The sequence below is a fragment of the Diceros bicornis genome, chromosome 21 (assembly GCF_020826845.1).
Source record: "Diceros bicornis minor isolate mBicDic1 chromosome 21, mDicBic1.mat.cur, whole genome shotgun sequence".
NCBI classification, from domain to species: domain Eukaryota; kingdom Metazoa; phylum Chordata; class Mammalia; order Perissodactyla; family Rhinocerotidae; genus Diceros; species Diceros bicornis.
The window spans coordinates 39,073,818-39,093,889 of NC_080760.1; the positions used below are offsets into that span (position 1 = coordinate 39,073,818).

The 20,072-nt window shown below is 45.8% G+C and overlaps 1 protein-coding gene across 1 annotated transcript in view; it reads right to left on the reverse strand.

The window, feature by feature from the left end:
• FBXO32 (F-box protein 32) overlaps positions 1–18,040 on the reverse strand; it is a 32,896-nt gene extending 14,856 nt beyond the window's left edge. Inside the window, exons 1-4 of the mRNA XM_058564896.1 lie at positions 17,285–18,040; positions 11,374–11,486; positions 10,495–10,544; positions 9,210–9,302 (exon numbers count right to left, since the gene is read on the reverse strand). Of these exons, the coding sequence (XP_058420879.1) occupies positions 9,210–9,302; positions 10,495–10,544; positions 11,374–11,486; positions 17,285–17,400 (372 nt within the window). The 5' untranslated portion in view covers positions 17,401–18,040. The remainder of the gene's footprint in view (positions 1–9,209; positions 9,303–10,494; positions 10,545–11,373; positions 11,487–17,284) is intronic.
• Positions 18,041–20,072: the final 2,032 nt, after the last annotated feature.

The window sequence follows — 20,072 nt, forward strand, 5'->3', positions numbered from 1 at the left end:
ATGACATGTCAACTATCCTGTGTTTAATCCTATCTCAAGAGAAAAGTCCCTCTTTTCACTGCCAGGCAGCTGTGGGGACAGGGGAAAGAACCCTGGAAGTGGAGGAGACCTGGATTCTCTAGCTGGGTGACCATTACAACTGTCATTCATTTAGCAAGTATTTTCTGAGTGTCCACTCTGTCCTGGCATGGTGGTAGGTGACGCGAATATGACGATAAAGACACATGATCCCTAGACTCATGGAGTTTACTCTCTAGTCTATGGGGTAAGTCATTTAACCTCTCAGAACCCTAGTTTCTTCATTTCCAAAATGGAAATATAAAGACTACCTACTTGACAGGGACCTTATAAGAATTAAATGAGATAAATATGTAAAACCCTACTGTAAATACCAAATACAGGTATTATTATTATAGGGTATTATTTCTTCCCCTTCCAAACCCCAATCTTTTCATGAAGTTTAAAGTTGATATCAAGGATTAACCTTTCTGTAAAACGTTTTCTGTCAAGGACCAGATAGCAAATATTTTAGCTTTCGTGGGCCATACGGTCCCTGTCGCAACTACTCAACTCAGCAGTTGTAGCACAAGAGCAGCTGTAGACAATATGTAAACGGATGGGTGTGGTTGTTTTCCAATAAAACTTTATTTACAAAAACAGGTGGGGGGGGCCAGATTTGGCCTTTGGGCCATAGTTTGCCAACTTCTGATATATATATCACAGAGTTCAAGAGTGAGGGCTTCAGAACCAAACTGCCTGCCTCAGTTTCCCCATCTGTAAAATATGCCTAATAATAGTACCTACTTCAGAGTTGCTGTGAAGATTAAACGTGTTCATAAAGAACTCATAACAGTGCCTGATACCAGAATATACTCAATAAATTATCATCATTAGTTTTTATCATAATACAGAGAATACTACTAGGTAAAATTACTGCCAGGGAGGGCATAGTGAATTTGCAGGGTAATGGGTAAAATAGATAGGGTAAAATTAGCTGGTTTAAAGACCTTTAGAATCCCTGTATTTCAATTTTATGTATTGTCAACCAAATGCTTAAATGCTTTCAAATTTTTATATTCCTGTCATTTTTATTATGTTTATAACATATTTAATAGCTCCAGATCGGTTGATAAAAGTTAATGTTGATACATTTTATGAATTACATATAGTTGCACCTACATGAAATATTTTGTTAACAATAATGGGTGTTTACTACATGACAGTAACTCTGCTAAGCACTTTACGTGTATGATGTTGTTTAACTTTCAATGGCAACCCAGTGAGGTGGGTTCTCCATTTGACAAAAGAGGAGACTGTGGCTCAGAGAAGTTAAGTGACTCCCCTAAAGATATACCAGCAGTAGTAAGCGATGGAGCCAGGACTCGAGCCCAGATGTCTATGAGAGAACACGTATTTTGATAGCTTAAGGACTTCAGTTCACCAAGGCCAAGGAAATTTGCATCTAGGGCCAAACTTTACTCTAAATAGTAGCAGTATCATGTATTGTTACATTCTGGGAAATAGAGTCTGGAAATTTTATATCAATATTACACTGTGACATGTAATCAGCTTTTAACATTAAGGGAGAAATAATACCCAGAAAGTGTTAATAACACTTCTAGGATGAGGCAATTGCTTTGGGTAAACATTTAGGCTGACTTTTCACATCAGCCTAATTCTACAGGCCCAGACCCAGTAGGCAGTCTTGTGTGGAACTAGTGGTCAAGAGAACAGAATTTATTAATTTTATTTATGTGTTAAGAGAGCTGTATGCCTAGGGGAGTAGGACAGTATCTAGCAATTTATTTAGCAAGATGACTTAGCCAATTGGATTCTCTGCCCCTAGCCACAAGAGAAAAAGAAGAAAATGTCTTGTTTGGAAATGGCTGTTTGTTTTGTGCTGGGCAAATTTTAGCCCAGGTGCCAGTAATTTGTGGCTTAAGGAGAAGCAGGAGGGTGAAGGGGGAGGAGGAGGAGGGTTCTCGGCTCCCCCTGAATTCCATGGTATCATTACCGCGTGGGCAGGCTGGGTATCCGGCATGATGTGCAGTGACTCGTTGTGCAGTAACAGGAATGGTTCTGGGCTACTGGAGAAAGGGATGGTGGTCACCATCTGCCGAAACCACATCCTGCCCTTCAGCTTTGGCTCATGCTGGTTTTGGACACGATGAGTACGAGAAAAATCTAGTTGCAAGCAATATCGTATAGCCAGTCTCAGAGTGAATATCAACCACAGTTTGAAGCGGTGTGTGGAAGATGAATGGGCAGAAGGGAGATAATCCCCCCTCTCACTTTACCCAGAGAAAAAGCAGGATTCTTATCTTCTCTTCCCTTCAGTTCATCATAACATTCATAACTTTTAAAAATACCTCTGCTCACGTCACTTCTCTGCTTGAAACCCTCAAATGGTTTCTCTTTGCACTTAGGAAAACATCCAAACTCCTTACCACCACTGGTCCTTGCTTTTCCAGCCTCATTTTGCACAGCGCTTCCCCAACTCATTCTGCTCTAGCCACATGGCCTGCCTTTGGTTCCCTGAACAGGTTCAGCTCATCCCATCTCCTGCCCTTTGCCCTTGCCACATCTTCACATGCTGGCTCCATCCCATCCTTCAGGTCTCAGCTCAAATGTCACCTGCTCAGAGCTCAGAGAGACCTTCCCCGACTATCCTATATGAAAACCTCCCAGTCACCATCTTTATCTTACTATGGTTTCATTGTTCATCATTGTTCCATTTATACCAATCTGAAATGATCTTGTTTACTTACTTGCTGATTGTCTAATTGGGATACGAACCTCAGGATAGCAGGTGTTGTTTTGTTTACCACTCTACCCCAGCCTAGCACAGGGTAGGCGCTCAACAAATATTTGTTGTTTTTTTAATACATTTGTCTTTTAGAATCAAGGAGTGTTATAGCCGAAGGGACCTGGGAAATAGTATACCCAAATTCCTCCTGCTATAGATGAGGAGGCTCATGATGGTCAAATGACACAATCAAGGTCAATGTCGACGGTCTGGACAGTCAGGCTGGTATTCATACAGGGTCTGGTCCCAGACTGATGCCCCAGGACTAAATTACTTATAATGCACACATATCACAAACACTTCCCAAGAGGGCAGCATCTGGGATCTAGAGGGACACTACACAATTGGGGCTTCAGAATCATCAACAAAACAGCAGCTGCCCTGCCTGTTAGTTTGAGACAAAACCACACCGAGGTTAACCATGAGGCTGTTGCTCAAGCATACCGTATCTTGCATAGAATGTTAAGAACATAACTTATCCCTAAATTCCTCCATCTCCTATGACAGTGGGCTCTGCAGTTTCAATTATATATCAGATTGGAAAACATGCCACAGGATTATGAAAGGTAGGAAAGAAGCCTCGAGAAGCTTCAAGAAACCCCTGCCATTTCTCAAGAGCTCAATACCCACGCTGGGTGCCCATAGGAAGATTATGTCTTTTGCAATAAACTCTTGGTTATATCAGGCAGTGCCTCTGCCTGTACGGAGTGCCACGTACTTCCAAGACTCGTATTTATTCAATGGATAACACAGATTAAAAACCTGGAAAGTTTTGTCCTGACTTTGAGCTTGAACACTGACAGGTTGGAAGAGGGAAAGTTTCAGCTACATTAATAATCTTCAGGCACGTCAAGATTGGGTAAATATTATTTGCAAGTGAAACATCTCTCTAACTGAAGGCGTTAAAATCCTAAGAAGGAGGGCCAAGTTTATACAAATTAATTGTATTCTCAGCCGAGAGAAACTTGCCTCTCTGTCTTCCATCCATCCCCGATTTTTCTGAACTTGCAATGGCGTCTTACTCCCTGTTGCATCAGTCTGTTTGACTCAAGGATCCTGCTTAAATTGGGTTCCAGTACTCCTCATCTCTACCCTACGATTCTATGAGGTTAGATGTCACGTTGCCCTTGGCCCTTGCTTCCATTCTCTTCCCATCACTCCCCTTCGCTTTCATTCTTCCCCATCTCCAGGTTTCTGCTCACGCCCTTTGTCCCTGCAAAGCCTTCCATCTGCCTCTCCACCTCACCAAATCCTCACCTCTTTCAAGAAAGGAGAATCACAGGTTCTACCCTCTTCCAAGAAGCTGTCTCCAGCACTCCTTCCTCCATTCTCCCGGACACGACCAAACTCAATTTGCTGCTTCAGTAGTGGTACCTTGTCCCCCAGAATAGCTCAGAAGCTCCTAACAAGCAGGGACCAGGTCTTACACGATTCTCAAGTGGCTATGGCAATGCTAGGTATATGGTATGGACTGAATACAGAAGTACTGGTTTCGGGATTTGAAAGCATTCACCTGAAGCAATTAGTGATGTATGGAGACCTAGCAGAGGATGCTGTCAACTTCATGCCATTGGAGAGATCCTCCTTTGGTGGAATCGAAGAGTCTTCAGATCCTAGCTCACAAATATTTAAAATAAACCTCTGTCCCATCCTCAACCAGAGCAACTCAGGGCTTACCAGGTACCAGGCACTGTTCAAAAGCATTTCATCTGTTTAAATTCAGTTTAATTCTCACAGCAACAGGGTGGGGTAGATACCATTATTAGTACCTTTTATAGGTATATGATTTACAAATGAATTTATGAATATACATAAATCAAGAGTCTATGCTGCAATTATTTATTTACTGTTAGGAGTTCACGGTCAAAAACCCCCTGGTTCTGGCCTCTCAGCCATCCCCGTTTCCTCAGGTGCCCCCACTTCTGTGGGAAGCCTCCTCTTTCTGCAAGTGCCCCGTTACTTCTGTGGTTATGTGGGCAACCCCCACTTCTTCAGGTAGCTCCTCACGTCTGCCTGTGCTCCCCCACTTCTGTGGGCACCCTGCTTGGCAGGATCTGCTTGCCCGAATGCTTGTCATGACTGAGAAGGCAGGTATTCCAAGAGATGCAGACTTTCTCCTATAAAATCACTAGCAGCCTAATCAGCATTCTCAGAAGGACCCACGCTGTGCCCTCGCTGTTAATGCCCCCCAGTGGATTCTCACAGTTCCCAACCATTTCTGAGAGTCATTTTCAAACGGGCTCACGGCTGTTTTTTTTTTTTTTTTGGCTGAGGAAGATTAGCCCTGAGCTAACATCCATTGCCAATCCTCCTCTTTTTTGCTGAGGAAGAGTGGCCCTGGGCTAACATCTGTGCCCATCTTCCTCTACTTTATGTGTGGGATGCTGCCACAGCAGGTAGCATAGGTCCGCGCCTGGGATCTGAACCTGCGAACCCCAGGCCACCGAAGTTGAGCGCGCGCAGTTAACCGCTGTGCCACTGGGCCGGCCCCCACAGCTTTGCTTTTTTGACTCTGTTGCTGTTGAGGTGGCTGGCCTCCTTCCCTCCAACCCAGCTTCTCAGTCCCAATGGAAAAAGATACCGCCAGTTTTTAGACCCAGGTGGCAGAGGCTGCCGTCCAGCAGAGGAAGGCCACAGAGTGTGTGCAGCGCCAAATGAATCCAAGGTCACTGTGGCAGAGGGACCCAGTGAGGAGGCAAGGCTGCTCATACACACCACGACCCACCAGGGGCTTGGCAAGAGCACGCCCTTAATTTAAGGCACTGGGTTTGAATTTGAGTCATGGTGCCACATTTCAGCCTTTCTTTTGCCAAACCGCCAGTCAACTTAAACTAAAACACGTTTTTGGAAAAGACTTTTAGGGTGGTAGGAATGCATAACTTGCTGGAAACATTCAAATGGACTTAGGGTGGTGATGCAGGAAAAAAAAAAGAATGTACATTGGTTTAGGTTGTGACGTTCTTCTCTGCTGCAGGGGGACAGAGAGAGGGGGGTGGCAAGCTTTCATTTGTCCTTCCTGAACTGCTAGCACATACGGGTCAGTTCATTCCAGTCAGGAAACTGCTACTCAAAGTTCTCCAGGACCTTCCTGGTCTGAAGATGGCACCTACAGTTACCACATATTTGGCCACATTCTCATTCCATAGAGAAAGCTGGGAGGACCAGACCAAATGTCATCCTGGCATGAAAGCATTAGAGCCCTCTGCTGTGCATATGCCTCAGTGTGTCTTGTTCAAAACCTCAGGATGCAAAATATAACATTTGGGATCCCAAGTAGTTTCTGAGATGGTTCGCAAACGTGAAAACACACTGGGATGACCTGGTGGATAAGTTTAAGTAGAAATGCCTGGGCGCCACCTTCAGCTAATTAAATCAGACACTCTAGAGGTGGGCTTCTGTAGAAGAACAAGCTTTGCAGGTGATTCTAATGTGCAGCCAGGGTTGAGAACCACTGGGCCACCGAAGGCTCAATTCAGAGAGCTGCGAGTTGGCGTGTGGTTTCTGAAACCCTCTCCCGGTTCACTGGAGACCCACTTTCTCCACTGGCCTCTCTGTGCCCTGGGTGAGTTAGTCCGCACTCACCTCCTTGTGGTTACCAAGTTCCAACCCCATCACCAGCCCAGCCCCTGGAATCCTTGCCAGCTCCCCAGGGGAATTTCCAAAATGTGTTGGTCTTGAGGCATGGTGTAAACCAATTTTTTTAATGGCCTTTCCTAACTGGGTAAGTTGCTGCTTCTAAAGATTTTAAATCGTCTTTGAAACCACAGTTAAAATTGTATTTAAGCCATTGGGGGTGTGTAGAGAAGTGGGTAGAGACAATGAGTGTAGCCTGAAGCCAATTAAAATAAGGTACGAATGCTATATGAAAACCTCTCCAGTTTATATTTAAAATTTTTGTTCCAAAAATTCCACAAAATTTTCATACATATTGAGAAAAATTTTGAGATGACAGTATTGGCCATCTCTTTTATTCTCTCTGCATGTCTCTTTTTCTGAAGATGACAGCCAGCATGAAGACGAGACATTTTTTAAAAATGTACTTTGGCTTTAAAGAGATTAAAAAAAATTTTTTTAAAGGCCTTAGAAGTTGGTTGAGTTTCTTACTGGAGCTAAGGAATCACTGCAGTGTTAAGAAACGATTAGGTCGCAGTAGTAAGATGGGGCTAACATATTGGCAAGCTACACCTCAAAGTTGGTTTAAGGATAAGAAAACTATATGAGACGTGTATTGAGTTCCTTAGAAGAAAACCCTCAAAACGCAGTGCCTATCATTAAAATGTTTTAAGCTCTTTATAAAAATAACATATTATTTCTCAAATTACAGAGGACTCTAACAGTGAAGGGGAAAAAAAGATTGTTCTTTCCAAAATAGAAATATTTTTCCACTATTTCTGAACCTAACAACTTTGAAAGCATCCAGTAGTTTCTCTAACTCAAAGATTACTTAGAAGTGCTCACGATCTTTTTCACAATTAGATACTATCAGACAAGTTCGCTGTGCTGAGTCTGAATCAGGTGCAAGATTCCTCCGTTAATTATTTTTTTTAAAGTAGAAAAACATTTTTTATCAACTACATTGAAAAGGCATTTTAGAAAGAATCAACCATAATTTTGGTACATGGGTGATAATGTTACGAGTTTTGCGGCTACTCTATGAAGTCGAGGTTGTTCTAAGTTCTTCTTACAGAGGGGAAACTGAGTAGTGGAGCTGGGATCTGACCTCAGCCCATTTTCCTTTCAATCCTCTGCTTATATAGAACTTACTGTAGCAGTTGCGAGTGTGGACTCTTAAAACTGCCCAGCTTTCAAATCTTGATTTCGTTGCTTACATAGCTTTGTGACCTTGGACAAGTCATTTTCCCTTGCTGTACCTCCATTTGTTTAAACAGAGATAATAAAAGTACCTACACTTCAGAGGATTGTTAAAAGGATAAAAGGTGATAATGCACATAATTGCATGAAATAGATTTTCGCTATTATGATCTTTGTTCCTGTGCTTTAATTTATTTATTGTGAAAGGAAAAACAGGTAAGGAAGCAGAACCATCTAAAAACTGACCGTTTTGCTGATCACTTTGGAATCAAGACATTAGATCTGAGTGTCTTCCTTTAATATCCAGAAGATGGAAACTATTCATATTCTTAGCAACAGAGTTTCCAGACCTTCCTGGGCCTGTCTCCAACCAGCCTGGATTGGGTTGCAGGTCGCAGTGACCTCCCTGAAGTGGCAGAGTCACACTGAGTGACATGAGCATTTCATCAAGAAGGTCTCTTATTTTCCTCCCTTTTGCATTGGAATAAGGGTTCAGCTGAAGAGTGGACAGATCTGCTCATGTGGTCACGAGCTCAGCTCAGAGCTTCTAACCTACAAGGAGGCCTGGGTTTTTTTTCAGGTCACTTGGGACGGCAGCCCTGCATCTGCCCAGATGACAGGTGAACAATCCAGTCCTCAAGGGGGCTTGAATGTCATCGCTCTGGCTGAGCCTTTGCAATCATCTGACTCAATGACACGGCACCGACAAGCACAACAACCCAGGAAGAAGAAAATAAAAACCCAACCAACCCACACCCACGGGAGGTAAATTCCCTCCTACTTCTGAGCCTAAAACCCGAACAGCTGCCACCTCCCAGGTTGAATCACTGACAAAAAGCACAAGGGAGCTTAGCGGGAAGAGGAACAACAATAAACCAATTAAAAAGAATCACTGACTTGCAGGTCATGGTTTGACTTATTTGCTTTAGCACCTTCATCATTAATGTTTTGCTAAAGCTCATTAAAAAAAATTTTTTTTTCCAACATAGGGTTTAAAACGCAAGACAACTGACCCAAAGAGGTATTTTGAAGCTTTAGGTGAACACAGGACTGAATATTGTTATCACATGGGGGTGGGAGAAAGAAGCACTCAGGAGCTTTGAACTCATCCAGTTTTGTGGTCTAAACCAGGAATGCCTTGGGGTCACCTAGAGTCAACCAAAGCAGGACAACGAGGGACAGTGAGAACAATCAGAGCTGCAGAAGGCTTTAAAACAAGCCTTTTTTTACGAATTTAAAATTTGAAAACAAGTCTGCTTTAAAAATGGCTTACTGTTGGATTTTCTTTTGCTCATGTTGCTGCGAGAGCCTGCGCTGCCTGCAATGTGTTCCCATTGACCCACGAGGGCTAGGAGTGGCTCCCTTGAAGTATCCTGGCAGTCCCTGTCTGTTGGAGCCAATCTCAAGGACACCCTAATGGGATCCACATACGAACCTGAAGTACCTCAGGGGAGGGGGGACTGAGGAGTCCATTTTCTGCTTTCCTCAAAATTCCCAGAATCCCAAAAAGTTATCTTTTGAGGGAAACTACTTCAAGACAACCCCAGACGACAAATCAACGTGAGAGTCTGGACAATCTACAGAGACTCACCCGTACGACGTAGTTAAATCTTCTGGAATCCAGAATGGCAGTTGAGAAGTCTAGCCTGTTGAAAGCTTCCCCCAACGTACAATATCCATGGCGCTGAACATGAAAATAGGGGGTGCAGAGGTCATTCTCCAGAACAATCCGCCTGGACTCTACTGACAAGCTCGATGCCTGTCTTAGGTAACCTATAGGTATTTGCATCTTTCCTGTGTCATGATAAGCTCTTTCTGGGAACCCCCTGTGAGCCACAAAGATGGGTAGTGCAGCCGGCAGCAGCCTTAGTCAGTGACTCACACGTTCAACACCCTCTTCGTGACTTGTACCATTTGGGCCCTTGTTCTCCGCACGCACTAGAATGGGAAAATCATAAGTAGTTGCTTATCAGGGAAAGGTTGGGAGCTGGATATATGATGTGTGAGATGATGGTGACTGGCACTGTAACATACTCCTAGGAGGAGAATTAGAGCCACTGTGTCAACTCTGTCTGCCACCGTGCTTCACATCTCCAGTGCTTTTCTTATTGTGATAATCAGAAGCATTTTTAAGGCTTCATGAGGAAGAAAAGAAGTTTTGATCTTTTATCTATGACACACCAGAAACTGGGAGCAGAGGGCCCTGACTCCTAGCCCAGCTCTGCTCTGAGTATCAGGTGGTCTTGGGTGTATCACTCACCCTCTCAGGGCCTCAAATGACAGAAGGAACTAGATGTTTGCCAAGGTCCCTGACAGTGATAGAAATTCTATCATACTACCTTGCATCCTAGTTATCTGAGCACATGCCTGTGCAGAGAGAAAATGTACATGAAAGGGTGTTATAACGTGCCTTACAGATGCAGTTATTACAATGTCTTGTCCCCTTCTACATCGAGCTCGGTGCCTCACACTGAATGGGCATGAAAACTTCTGCTATATTGAGCAATCAGCTCTTCAAGGGCTAAAACTTAACTGAAGTCTGAAGAGATGTTAGAACACAAGGGAGGGGCTGTTCTGAGGGAAAGGCCACAGCCTTATAATAATACATTTGAGATGCGTATATTAATCTTTATGAAGCACTTTTACATACATTATCTCACTGAATGATTGGGGAGCCCACCTAGTGACTTTTGCTCCTCTCTCTCTCTCTCTGTTGCTCCAAATTCTGATGGTGGCTAGGCAGTGGGCTGCTACCCACCACCACACCCAAGAAGATGGTCATGATGTGAAGTAACATTGTTGCCCGATTTCCCCTCTCTCCTATCCCGGGAGGCATAAAGCTAAGCTTACTCTTTCATAAACAGAAGGATGCTCACCTCTTTAGTGCTTCCTTTGTGAACATAGATCCATTTTTCTTGGTGGAAATCTACAGGGACAAAAAAACACAGCTTTAAAATTTCTAACACGCCCAACATTTTAAACTTGTTTCTTTTTCATCTATTCCAAAGTGTAAAAAGTTTTGACAAAAAAATACAGAGACTCTATCGACAATCTAAGAGGATGTAAATGACTAATTTCTGCAGTGTATAAATACTGGAGAGATAATTTACTTTGTCTGAAGCACTCCAAATCTTTGATAGTGAGATTTAGAACACCAAAGCTTTAAAATGAAAAAAAATCTAATACTGAAGTACAAGTTTGTTTTAAATGCCAAGCCTACAACTTATACAAGGCCATAAAAAGTAGAAATGAAACAGATAACATGAGAAAACCATGTAGTAAAATGGATTAAACTAAAAATCTGTAATCCCTGCTTATTCATAGAACTTTATACTCTTACGTACAGCATCTAGAAATGTTAATAGTATTTATACAAGGAAAGAGGGAGAAACAAATCTATTTTCAAAGCTTCAAAACACAGTTCAAAATAAAAGCACACCCAGGAACTGATTCAGCTGACCATATCACTGTATAACAACTAAATTAACGATGTCAAATCTAAGTGACAAGCAGGGGAGAAAAAACAACCCAACTAGCAACTGGCTTATAAACAAGCCTATAAAGAACACATTAATCCCGCTCGTAAAATGCACAGCCAGGTTTCTGGGTGCAAAGATCCCAGTAACCTCTGTCAATGACACAGTAAACATTAAAGCAGATATCTAACATTCGAGGTGTGATTTTTTTTTCTTCAAAGAACCAATCATAATGATCTTCAAACCGTTTTTGTCTTAAGTTTAAAACAAACAGCTTACATTGAGTTTTGGTTTTGCTATTCAGCATGTCTTTCTTTCTCTTCTTGGCTGCAACATCATAATTCAGGCTGTTGAAAAGATTCTCCTTATTGTATACTTCCTTGTTACAGTAACTAGGAGCAACAGAAGACAAGAGGGATGAGCTGTAACAGCTATACTTTAATGTGAGCTGTTTCTATAAATAACTTCCTGGGTTATAAAACACAAACATACATGCTCCTCAAACAACACAATAAAATAATCACTCAAAAGGAGTCTCTACAGGCACAGACTTTCCTCTTGTAGGATGAAGCATTGTCACATCTGGGTGGAAGGCAGGGATGGGGGCTTCTACTTCTTTTGAATTCCCCAACAGTGCCTGCATTGTGTCGCACACACAGCCCTGCACTCTTTAAGCACAATGCAGGGTACTACAATATTACTCTAAGCAAAAATGATGAATGCAGGGGGAGGGAGAGGGACCAGTAATCGTAGTGGCATCATTGTAATACACAAGGCCTTCATTTTGCAAAAGCATCCAGCCCAAGCCACTTTTAAATCAACAGCTTTATGGAGATATAATTCACACACCATACGATTCACCGATTTAAAGTGTACTCAAGCTTATTTTAACCAGCACGCTCCTATCATATCTTTAAAACATTTACAAAAATCTGACTTACAAACTCCATTTCTAGGAGATGGTTAGTGTATGGTGTTAGTTGTTTAGATTTCACATAATTCTTGGACTAACACCAGGCATCATGGTGCGAGGTGAAGACCTTGGGTCCTAAATGAAACAAGCTGAATTCAAAATTAATAAATTTACAAGGGCTGAAAAGACAGAACTGCCCAATCCATAGGTGACTAAGGCACGTACAGGTTCAATTTGGGTCAGGGGCTTATTTCCCTCAGTAGGCTGAGCTATCATTTAGGGGGCCGACAGAGTTCTACTCTATTATACAATGTAACTTCAGAGTAAATCTCTGAAGAGTTTCTACAGAAGGTATGCAGGTGAAATACTGAGGTACGATGAGAAGCGAGGTTCCCTGCCCTCCCAACCCCCATGGGGCATGTATGCACAAGGCAGGATTTATAATGCCACCTAGTAAAACACAAACTAGGGGGCTTTTCTTATACCACCAATATATTAGAGTCTTTTCATTTTCTGAGTTTCTCTGCTGAATTTAAAATGTGATTTGATTTATATCTTTTTTGGACATACATCTGTTGGGTAAAATGAGCTACACCTGCACGTCTCCATTCCATGGACATTAGGTAAATGGTAAAAGAGAAAAGAAGGTTTGAAATAATTTCCAGCATCCCATTGCAACAATAGTCTCTCAAGTAGCACTTCAATAAGTACAAGTATCTTGCTAAAATGCTTACACGTGACATCACCAGTCTACTCAGTGTTTCTGGACCTACAAGAATAAGCTTGATGGATAATCAATCATTTGTTAATCTTCCCTTGTAAGGCCCTGCTTAATATCATTTATTGAGTTTCCTAATATCTTTAGCCTTCTTTTCACTCAGGGAAACAGGATATTTTTAGGTTTCAGAGAGATTACTGCAGAAATGCCCTCTCTTGGAGGTCCTCTCTTAAGCAAGCCAAAGGTGAACGTTTGGGGCCAGCTTTGCTTCATGCATGAGTGTGTGTGTGCTTACACGACTATAGGGGTATAACACCACCATCCAGTCAGTCATCTGCTCCCAAGTCAGCAGGGAATGAGGGGCCGAGCAAAAGGAGAACAGAACTCTGAGTCCTTAAAGCTAATTTAAGAAATTTCAAAGTTGAGGAGAAGGAAAAGGATGGAAGGTCACTTGACTGGTCCACAATGTACCAAGCCGAGAACAGCTTTAGAAAGCAAAGTTAGGACATTTTGTGTGTAAAAATACCACACGGAGGCTTATTTTTAAAGAAAACACACACACGCACCATGAATAAAAACCTAAGCCTCAATTCCACGTATAAAGAACCATAAAATGAAGCTGTCTTATTCTCAATCACACATTTAAGGTTTAGCAGAAAACTGTCAGAGGCTGGGCCACAGATTGTGACCATTTCTCAGAAATTTTAAATATTTATATTTCACCTTATTCTTTTCTAATTGAAAACATGCCTCAAAGGAATTTGAGCACTTGCTTTCTTCACAGAAAGGACAACAAAGTGCTTTAAGCCCAAGTGACTCATTTCCAAAGCTAGTTTAAGAAGAATTTGACATAATTGATGATGCTCTCCCACTGCAGAAAGTAGGCAAGCTTTACCCAAAGAGAAGCCCTGCACTTCTCGCCTGGTGATTAGGCTGTGGACTCCAGAGGCAGGGCCTGGGAGGAAGGGCTATGGGGTTTATTTGTGTTGCCCGCTTATGTGCTTTTTCTTAAGCAATAATATATTCAGTTACAGGCTGTTTTAAGAGTTCAATTATGCCCATTTCAAGGAAATACAAAGCCAATGGAAAATTTCAACTGAAACTTTCAACAACAGAAGCCACCACCATTTAGGAATCGTGACATCTAATTTTTTTTTTTTTAAATAAGTAAAACCATTTGAAGAGGCTACTTTCTTCAGTAAATTCAACAGCCAGTTAGTTACTATATTGTAGTCAGTTCTTACTAATCTTGATTTTTATAGGCATAGGCCTAGAATAAGAAAAAAGACCTCTCCCAGCCCTATGATACATACTATCAGCACACACATACCAAGATATTTAAAGACAACATTAGAAAAGGTGGAAAGATTTCAAAATAAGGTCATTTGGGTAGCAGAGATAAAGGGAGGGAAGGGAAAAACAGTAAAGCCCTATTTCTCATTGCATTTGCAATAACAGGCCATTTAAGAAAGCTGTGGCCTGCCCCAAAGGGCTTAGTTGTACATTAAGGCCAATGAGATTTCTATACTAATTTGCTCCAGTACCCATATTGCCAGACTCACATGGCTAGGACCCGAATTGTTCTGGTAAAACAAACCGCCTAGTGTACAAAGCTCTTAGAACAGTGCCTGGCAGACAGTAAGCATTCGTAAAAATCTTAACTATTATTTTTATTTTCTTATGCACTACTCATCCAGGGCACCAAAGTAAACTTCCTGGTTCAGCCTTAGCTATACTGGAAAGCAAGACTGGGGATTTCAACTGCAGGACTGTAGGCTTGGAGAAGAACGGCTAATTACTCATCCTGGGGGCGGGGTGGGGCAGGGAGGGGGGTTGTTAGTGAGGAGGGCTGTGTGAGGTGCCTCAACCACACTTCCTTGAAGCATTCTTGGATCACCCCAATTCATGCCAAACTCTTTCCCTGCATTTTTAATCTGCTCCCCCAAATTTAACACTTGCCATTCCTCTTCTATCTTATGTAGTTTCGACTTTTTAACAAGGGGCCCTGCTTTAAGCTTATCTGAAATCCTCTCATGATCTCAGTTTGGGACACTTAGCTGTGATGGGCTTTGTAACATTCTGCTGCTGGAGGAGGACAGGGCCCCGAGCCATAGAGAGAACAGCCAGCAGGGTCCAGAGAAGGGGTGCTGTGTAGACAAGCTGTGGTCAACACTCAACACTACACCCCCAGGTTAGAACACACATGTCCCCTTCATCCCCCACTCTTGTTCAGCCAGCTCACAGAACGGTACATGGAGCTAGAGATGTGTACCACGCCTCTCAGTTGTGTCTTACATCCCACCCCTTTTGAAAGGCCTGCCTTTTGTTTTCTCCTAACAGGAGAGGTAATCAACTTCACCTGTGTAGGCAGGCACTCAGCCCAAATCTGACATCACAGAGAAACATCACCAGACTGAAAACAGTAGGGATATTTGAGACTACAAACCCAGGTCTCAGCAGGCCAACTGCTTTTAAAAAGTTGGCAGACTTCTCATGTGAAGTAGGGAAGGGATTGTTTACAATCGCTGGAGAAAAAAAAAACAACACTCTTCAAACAAACAGCCAGCTGCTTTGCCAGGAGCTCCCAAAGGATTCCCAAACTCTGACTCAAAGAGCCACAGGTGGTCCCTATGTTGATCACCACTTGTGATAATGAGGGTAGCGCCACAGCTCTAGCTCAGAAGGTATGAAATTCGAGGAAAGAAAGAAGGCTCAAGAAGAGGACAAAGGGGCGGGAAGCTACCCGATCCCAGCCTCGTTAAACTTTTGTGGTAAGTTAAACCATCTTTGGTTCTCCTACACTGGAGCAGGTACACTGTGAATATTTACACAAACCAGAGACTGTATTTTGAATCCTCTCCTGCTGAACCCAATGGTCTGCTTGCCGCTGAGGAGCATCCTACAATTATACCTGGGTGAGCCACTGGGTCACAGCTCAGCAGATCATTTGCTGCACCTCCCTAGAAAGGAGCTGAACTGTTAGAAATAAAATACCAACATATTAGATCATCATTTCTTAGGAACGAGGAAGAACCTTCCAGTCTAGGGAGAATAATTCAGGCATAATTGGTAACTTGAGTCCCTAAAAGATAAGAGTCTAGTGACAGCAGTTGGTCTTTTTACTTTTCTGTAAGTAAATTATCTGATTTTCCATAAATCAGATGTCTTTATAGTGCTTCCCCAAAGCACTACGAAGTCCAAAACTCCCCAGGGACTGCCTCCAAGTAACTTGAACAGAAAGGTCAATAAGCTCTTGTCTCTCCTGACAGACCCCCAAGATTAAATACTTTGCCTTCGCCCCCCCCCATTGGGAGATAAAAGGAGTTTGATGCTTTACAAATCACAAACAGATGGGGGGCTCTGGAAGTTGAGCTGTCAAAATAATCACATTTTCTTGCTAGTTTTCTTAAAATTGAGTGCCAAGGGCTCAGCCAAACAACCACTGGTAGATTTCAGTGAGCGGGAACCTGGTCCAGTTACAGAATTCTCCTTTAAAGTCAATTTAAGGGCTCAGGGCCCAGTGGTTTTAACCAAAGGCCAGAGGCAAAAGCACCCAGGGTGACCAGGCTGCACCCACTTCCATTGCTCTCCCCATCTGGGCCAAAGGGCAGGGATCTGGAAGTCAACTGGCGAGATCCAGGACTGACAGATTCCAGACCATCTAACGTATTAGTTGGCGCTTCTGCGTTCGCAGAGCACCAGGCTCAGCGCGCCTGGCATTTTCCATCAGACTGACCGAGCTCACGTGGGGCCTCGAGTCCAGAGGCTCACCGAGCCAGGTGGGCTTTCTGCAGTGGATAGGCATCACTTGAAATAGGGGTGCACTCAGTATACAAAGACAACTGACCGAAAGGGCCACTGAGGAAACAGGTGCAAATGCTTCATCCTCCCCCGAAGCAGAAGGCTTGTGGGTTGCATCCCCCGCCTCCTTTCCCTCCTCCGCGGCTCTGCAGCCCCCAGTCTTCACCATCGCTCCGCAAGCGCTGGTGCCCCAGGGACCATCTGGCCGCGCCTTCCTGGTTACTCATCCTCCCTGCCCACACTGTGGTCGCCTGTGCGTGGGAAGCGTCTGGAGGTGCTCCGGGCGGGACCCGTGTCCAATCGCGTCACCCGACTTGTGCCCACGGCGCTTGGGCGCTCCGAGCGCCGCCACCCCAGCGGCGAAAGGCGCGCAGCCCACTCTCCCGCGCCCCCACATATGCAAACCGCGCGACTCCAGTGTCCTTAAGGCAGGGGCCCCCTGAAACTGTGTGCTTAAGTTTGAGCGTTTGGGGACAAGATTCGCGTTTGTCGTCAGATTCTCTGAGGGACCCGGGGTTCTGTAAGGAGTCGTGCCCACTTGGAGACGATGACGTTGAACAATAAGAGAAACTAAATTCCCCGGATCCCGTGCTCTGGAGACCTCTGCAGAAACCCGGGCAGCTCACTCCCATCCCCCCAGGCAGGGGCTCCCTCCTCACCCTGTTTCAGCCCTGCCTGGCCCCATTCATCCGCCCCGCGCCCCGAAACCAGCCCGGGTCTGTTTTGCGTAGCTGGAAGTTGGTGGCGGATCCCCTCACCTGCTGAGGTCGCTCACGAAGCTGCCGCTCTTCTCATCCAGGAAGCGCTTCCAGCCATCGGCCGTCTTCACCCAGCTCTGCCCGGGCGACCGCCAGTCCTGCCCGAGGAATGGCATGGCACCGCGAGCGGACGCGACCGGCTGATGGACTGGACCGGCCCGGCGGCCTCGGGGACGCGCCGCCCTGGGCGGATGCTCCGGATGCTGGGGTCGGCGAGGGGGGCGGCTGCAGGGAGCTGGCGCGGAGGGCTGCGGGTTGGCGGGGGGGGTGCGGCACGGGGTACCTGCGCTCGCAGAGGGCGCTGAGGAGGGTCGCCGGGCGCGCGGGGCTCGCTGGAGCGCTGCGCCGCGGTCCGGGCGGCAGTATTTATCCCGGGCCGCTGGCCGCGGCTCTTTGTTGCCGGAAGAGCCTCCTGCTCTCAGCCCGCCCCCCCGGCCCGGAGGCCACGTGGCTTTGTTTATGGGCTCGGCCTGTTTTCCGCGGCGCCCGCGGCTCCGGCTCCTCTCGCTGTTGCACAACCGCGCGCCGGTGGAAACTTGAAGCCGCGCTGCGAGGCCGGGGCGCCCACTGCCCCTTCGCCCGGTCCCTCTGCGCTCCCTCCCCGCCCCCAGGGCGCAGCTGCCGCCGCCGGGAGAACCAGGCCCGGCGCTCGGGAAGCCGCGCCCCGTCCTCCTGCGACTCCCGGGCTGGCGAGGGGCAGGGAGGAGGAGGCCCGAGCGGCGCCTGGGTCACTGCGGGGCGGGGGTGGGGAGGAGGGACAGGCCCCCTCCCTCCCTCCCTCCCTCGAGCCCCGCAGTCAGAGCAGCCCTCCGGGAGTGGGAGCGGGGGCCGGGCACAGCGCGGCCCCCAGGGTAGGGGGCGCAGCCTCGTGACCTCTCTCACTGCCTACGCCCGGCTCTTGGGCGGAGCAAGGAACCACCGCGAGGCGGGGATGGGGAGGAGGGACAGACTCCCACCCCTTTGCCCCCAAATTGTTAACGTGTCCGCTGTCAGACCTGTCTCCCTGCGTGGCAAAGGAAAGAGAAGGAGGAGGCCCGGCGGCATCTGGTCCCCGCGCGGAACGTGAGGGCTGGGGGAGGAGAAGGGGGGTGGAGAGCAAGGACAGTCTCCCACCCCGCTCTGAGCACCCTAAGCGAGCAGCGCGGTGGTCCTCGGTCCTGGCCCGGCACAGCGCCGCCAGGAGCCGGTTAGGGGTGTCCTAGCCCCTCTCACTGTCTCACCGTCCGCACCTCGCTCTGGGGCGCCGGGCTCTCGGCTTTGGTTTTGAGGAACCTCTGTACCCTCCTCCCCTTCCCGCTGTTCAGCATCCTCTGAGCTATTAAGTCCGCTCCGGGAAATGTCAGGCCAGGAGTTTAGTTTTAGTTTTGCTGGGTATTAAGGGAGAGGAGCCCAGAATGCCCCTCCGCCCGACTGATGGGGACTAAAGGAGGTGAGGTAGATGCCCACAGTGCGCAGGCGTGCCCCAGCGCCCGAGCTTGAGGCCGTCACAGACTTGAGCTTGTTAACCTAATCCTCATCACCGCGGGCAGGCGGCCGGGGGCGAGCTATATATGGCTTTCCGGATGAGGGCGTTGAGGGCCCCAAAGAAGGGTTAAGCCAGTGACTTACCCAGGGTCACAAGGCTAGTTTCTTCACAACCTTTAGTACATTCTGAAATTACCCTGTTTGCTTTTACTTTTTTTTTTTTTTTTGTAACAATCTGTCCCTCTCTGCAAAATGTGAACTCCATGAGAGCTGGTCCGTCCTGTTCCTGGGGCATCCCAGCCCCTTGCCCCTTGCCAGGCCCAGAGTAGCCCTTCAATAACAACTGGTTGTATGAAGAGGTGAACGGATGTGGGAGGCTGCTGGCATCAGGGTAGCTTCTTGCCCTTCGTGACTTCTAGTTATGATGCTTCACAGTCTAATCCATTTGGCAGTTAGATTCCACAGAGCAGTCGCAGCAGAGTAAAAATTCCATGCTCAAGAATTAGCTTCAAACTTGATTCCTCCATATTTCTTCCTCTGCAGCCATCAATATCTTCTGTTCCACCGACTCTGTGCAATCTTTGAGTCTCAGAGTAGGCAAGTTGTGTGTGCCCTGGGAGGTACATGTTGGAGGGGGAAGGAGATGTTTTTAGTAAATTCTGTTTTCAAGTAGCCAGAGTTTCGTGATTCGGGTTTCCCACCATTCATAATTTATTAGTGTAGTAATAGTAAAAATCGCTTGTAAAAACACTGCGGAAGGTCCTAAACAAATGATAAACAATATGATCACGCTGACAGATGAGACAATGTTGGGTCTGGCCTTTGTGGGAGAGAATTGGTATCTGCAAGGGAGCATAATTAAGGGATGTGATTATTAAAGATGCATGCTAGTTATGTGTCAGCAAGTTACATCTCTCTAGAAACCACAGAAGGCAGAAGATTTGAATTCTAATTCTGCTAGAGCAACATACTGCCTGTCTGACCTGGATGAATGACTTAAATTCTGGAGGCTCAATTTTCTATGCTGTCAAGAAAGAATAGAGCCTCTAATGCCTACCTTTCAGGATTGTTTAGAAAGCACGGTGAGTGAGATTGTTGGTACCAGTTCTTTCCTCCTCTTCAGTGGTGTTATGCACCCTCGTGGCCCATGGCCTCTTCATGATGTGTACTTCCCTGATCTTGACATTGGACTTGGCTGTGTGACTTGCCTTGGCCAGTGGGATGCTAGGGGATGTGATGTGAGCAGACTATATGATGTGTGTTCTTGTTGGGCTTATCCCCTAGTGTTTCTACCAAGGCCCTGGCAAGAGCATACTTTGGGTTG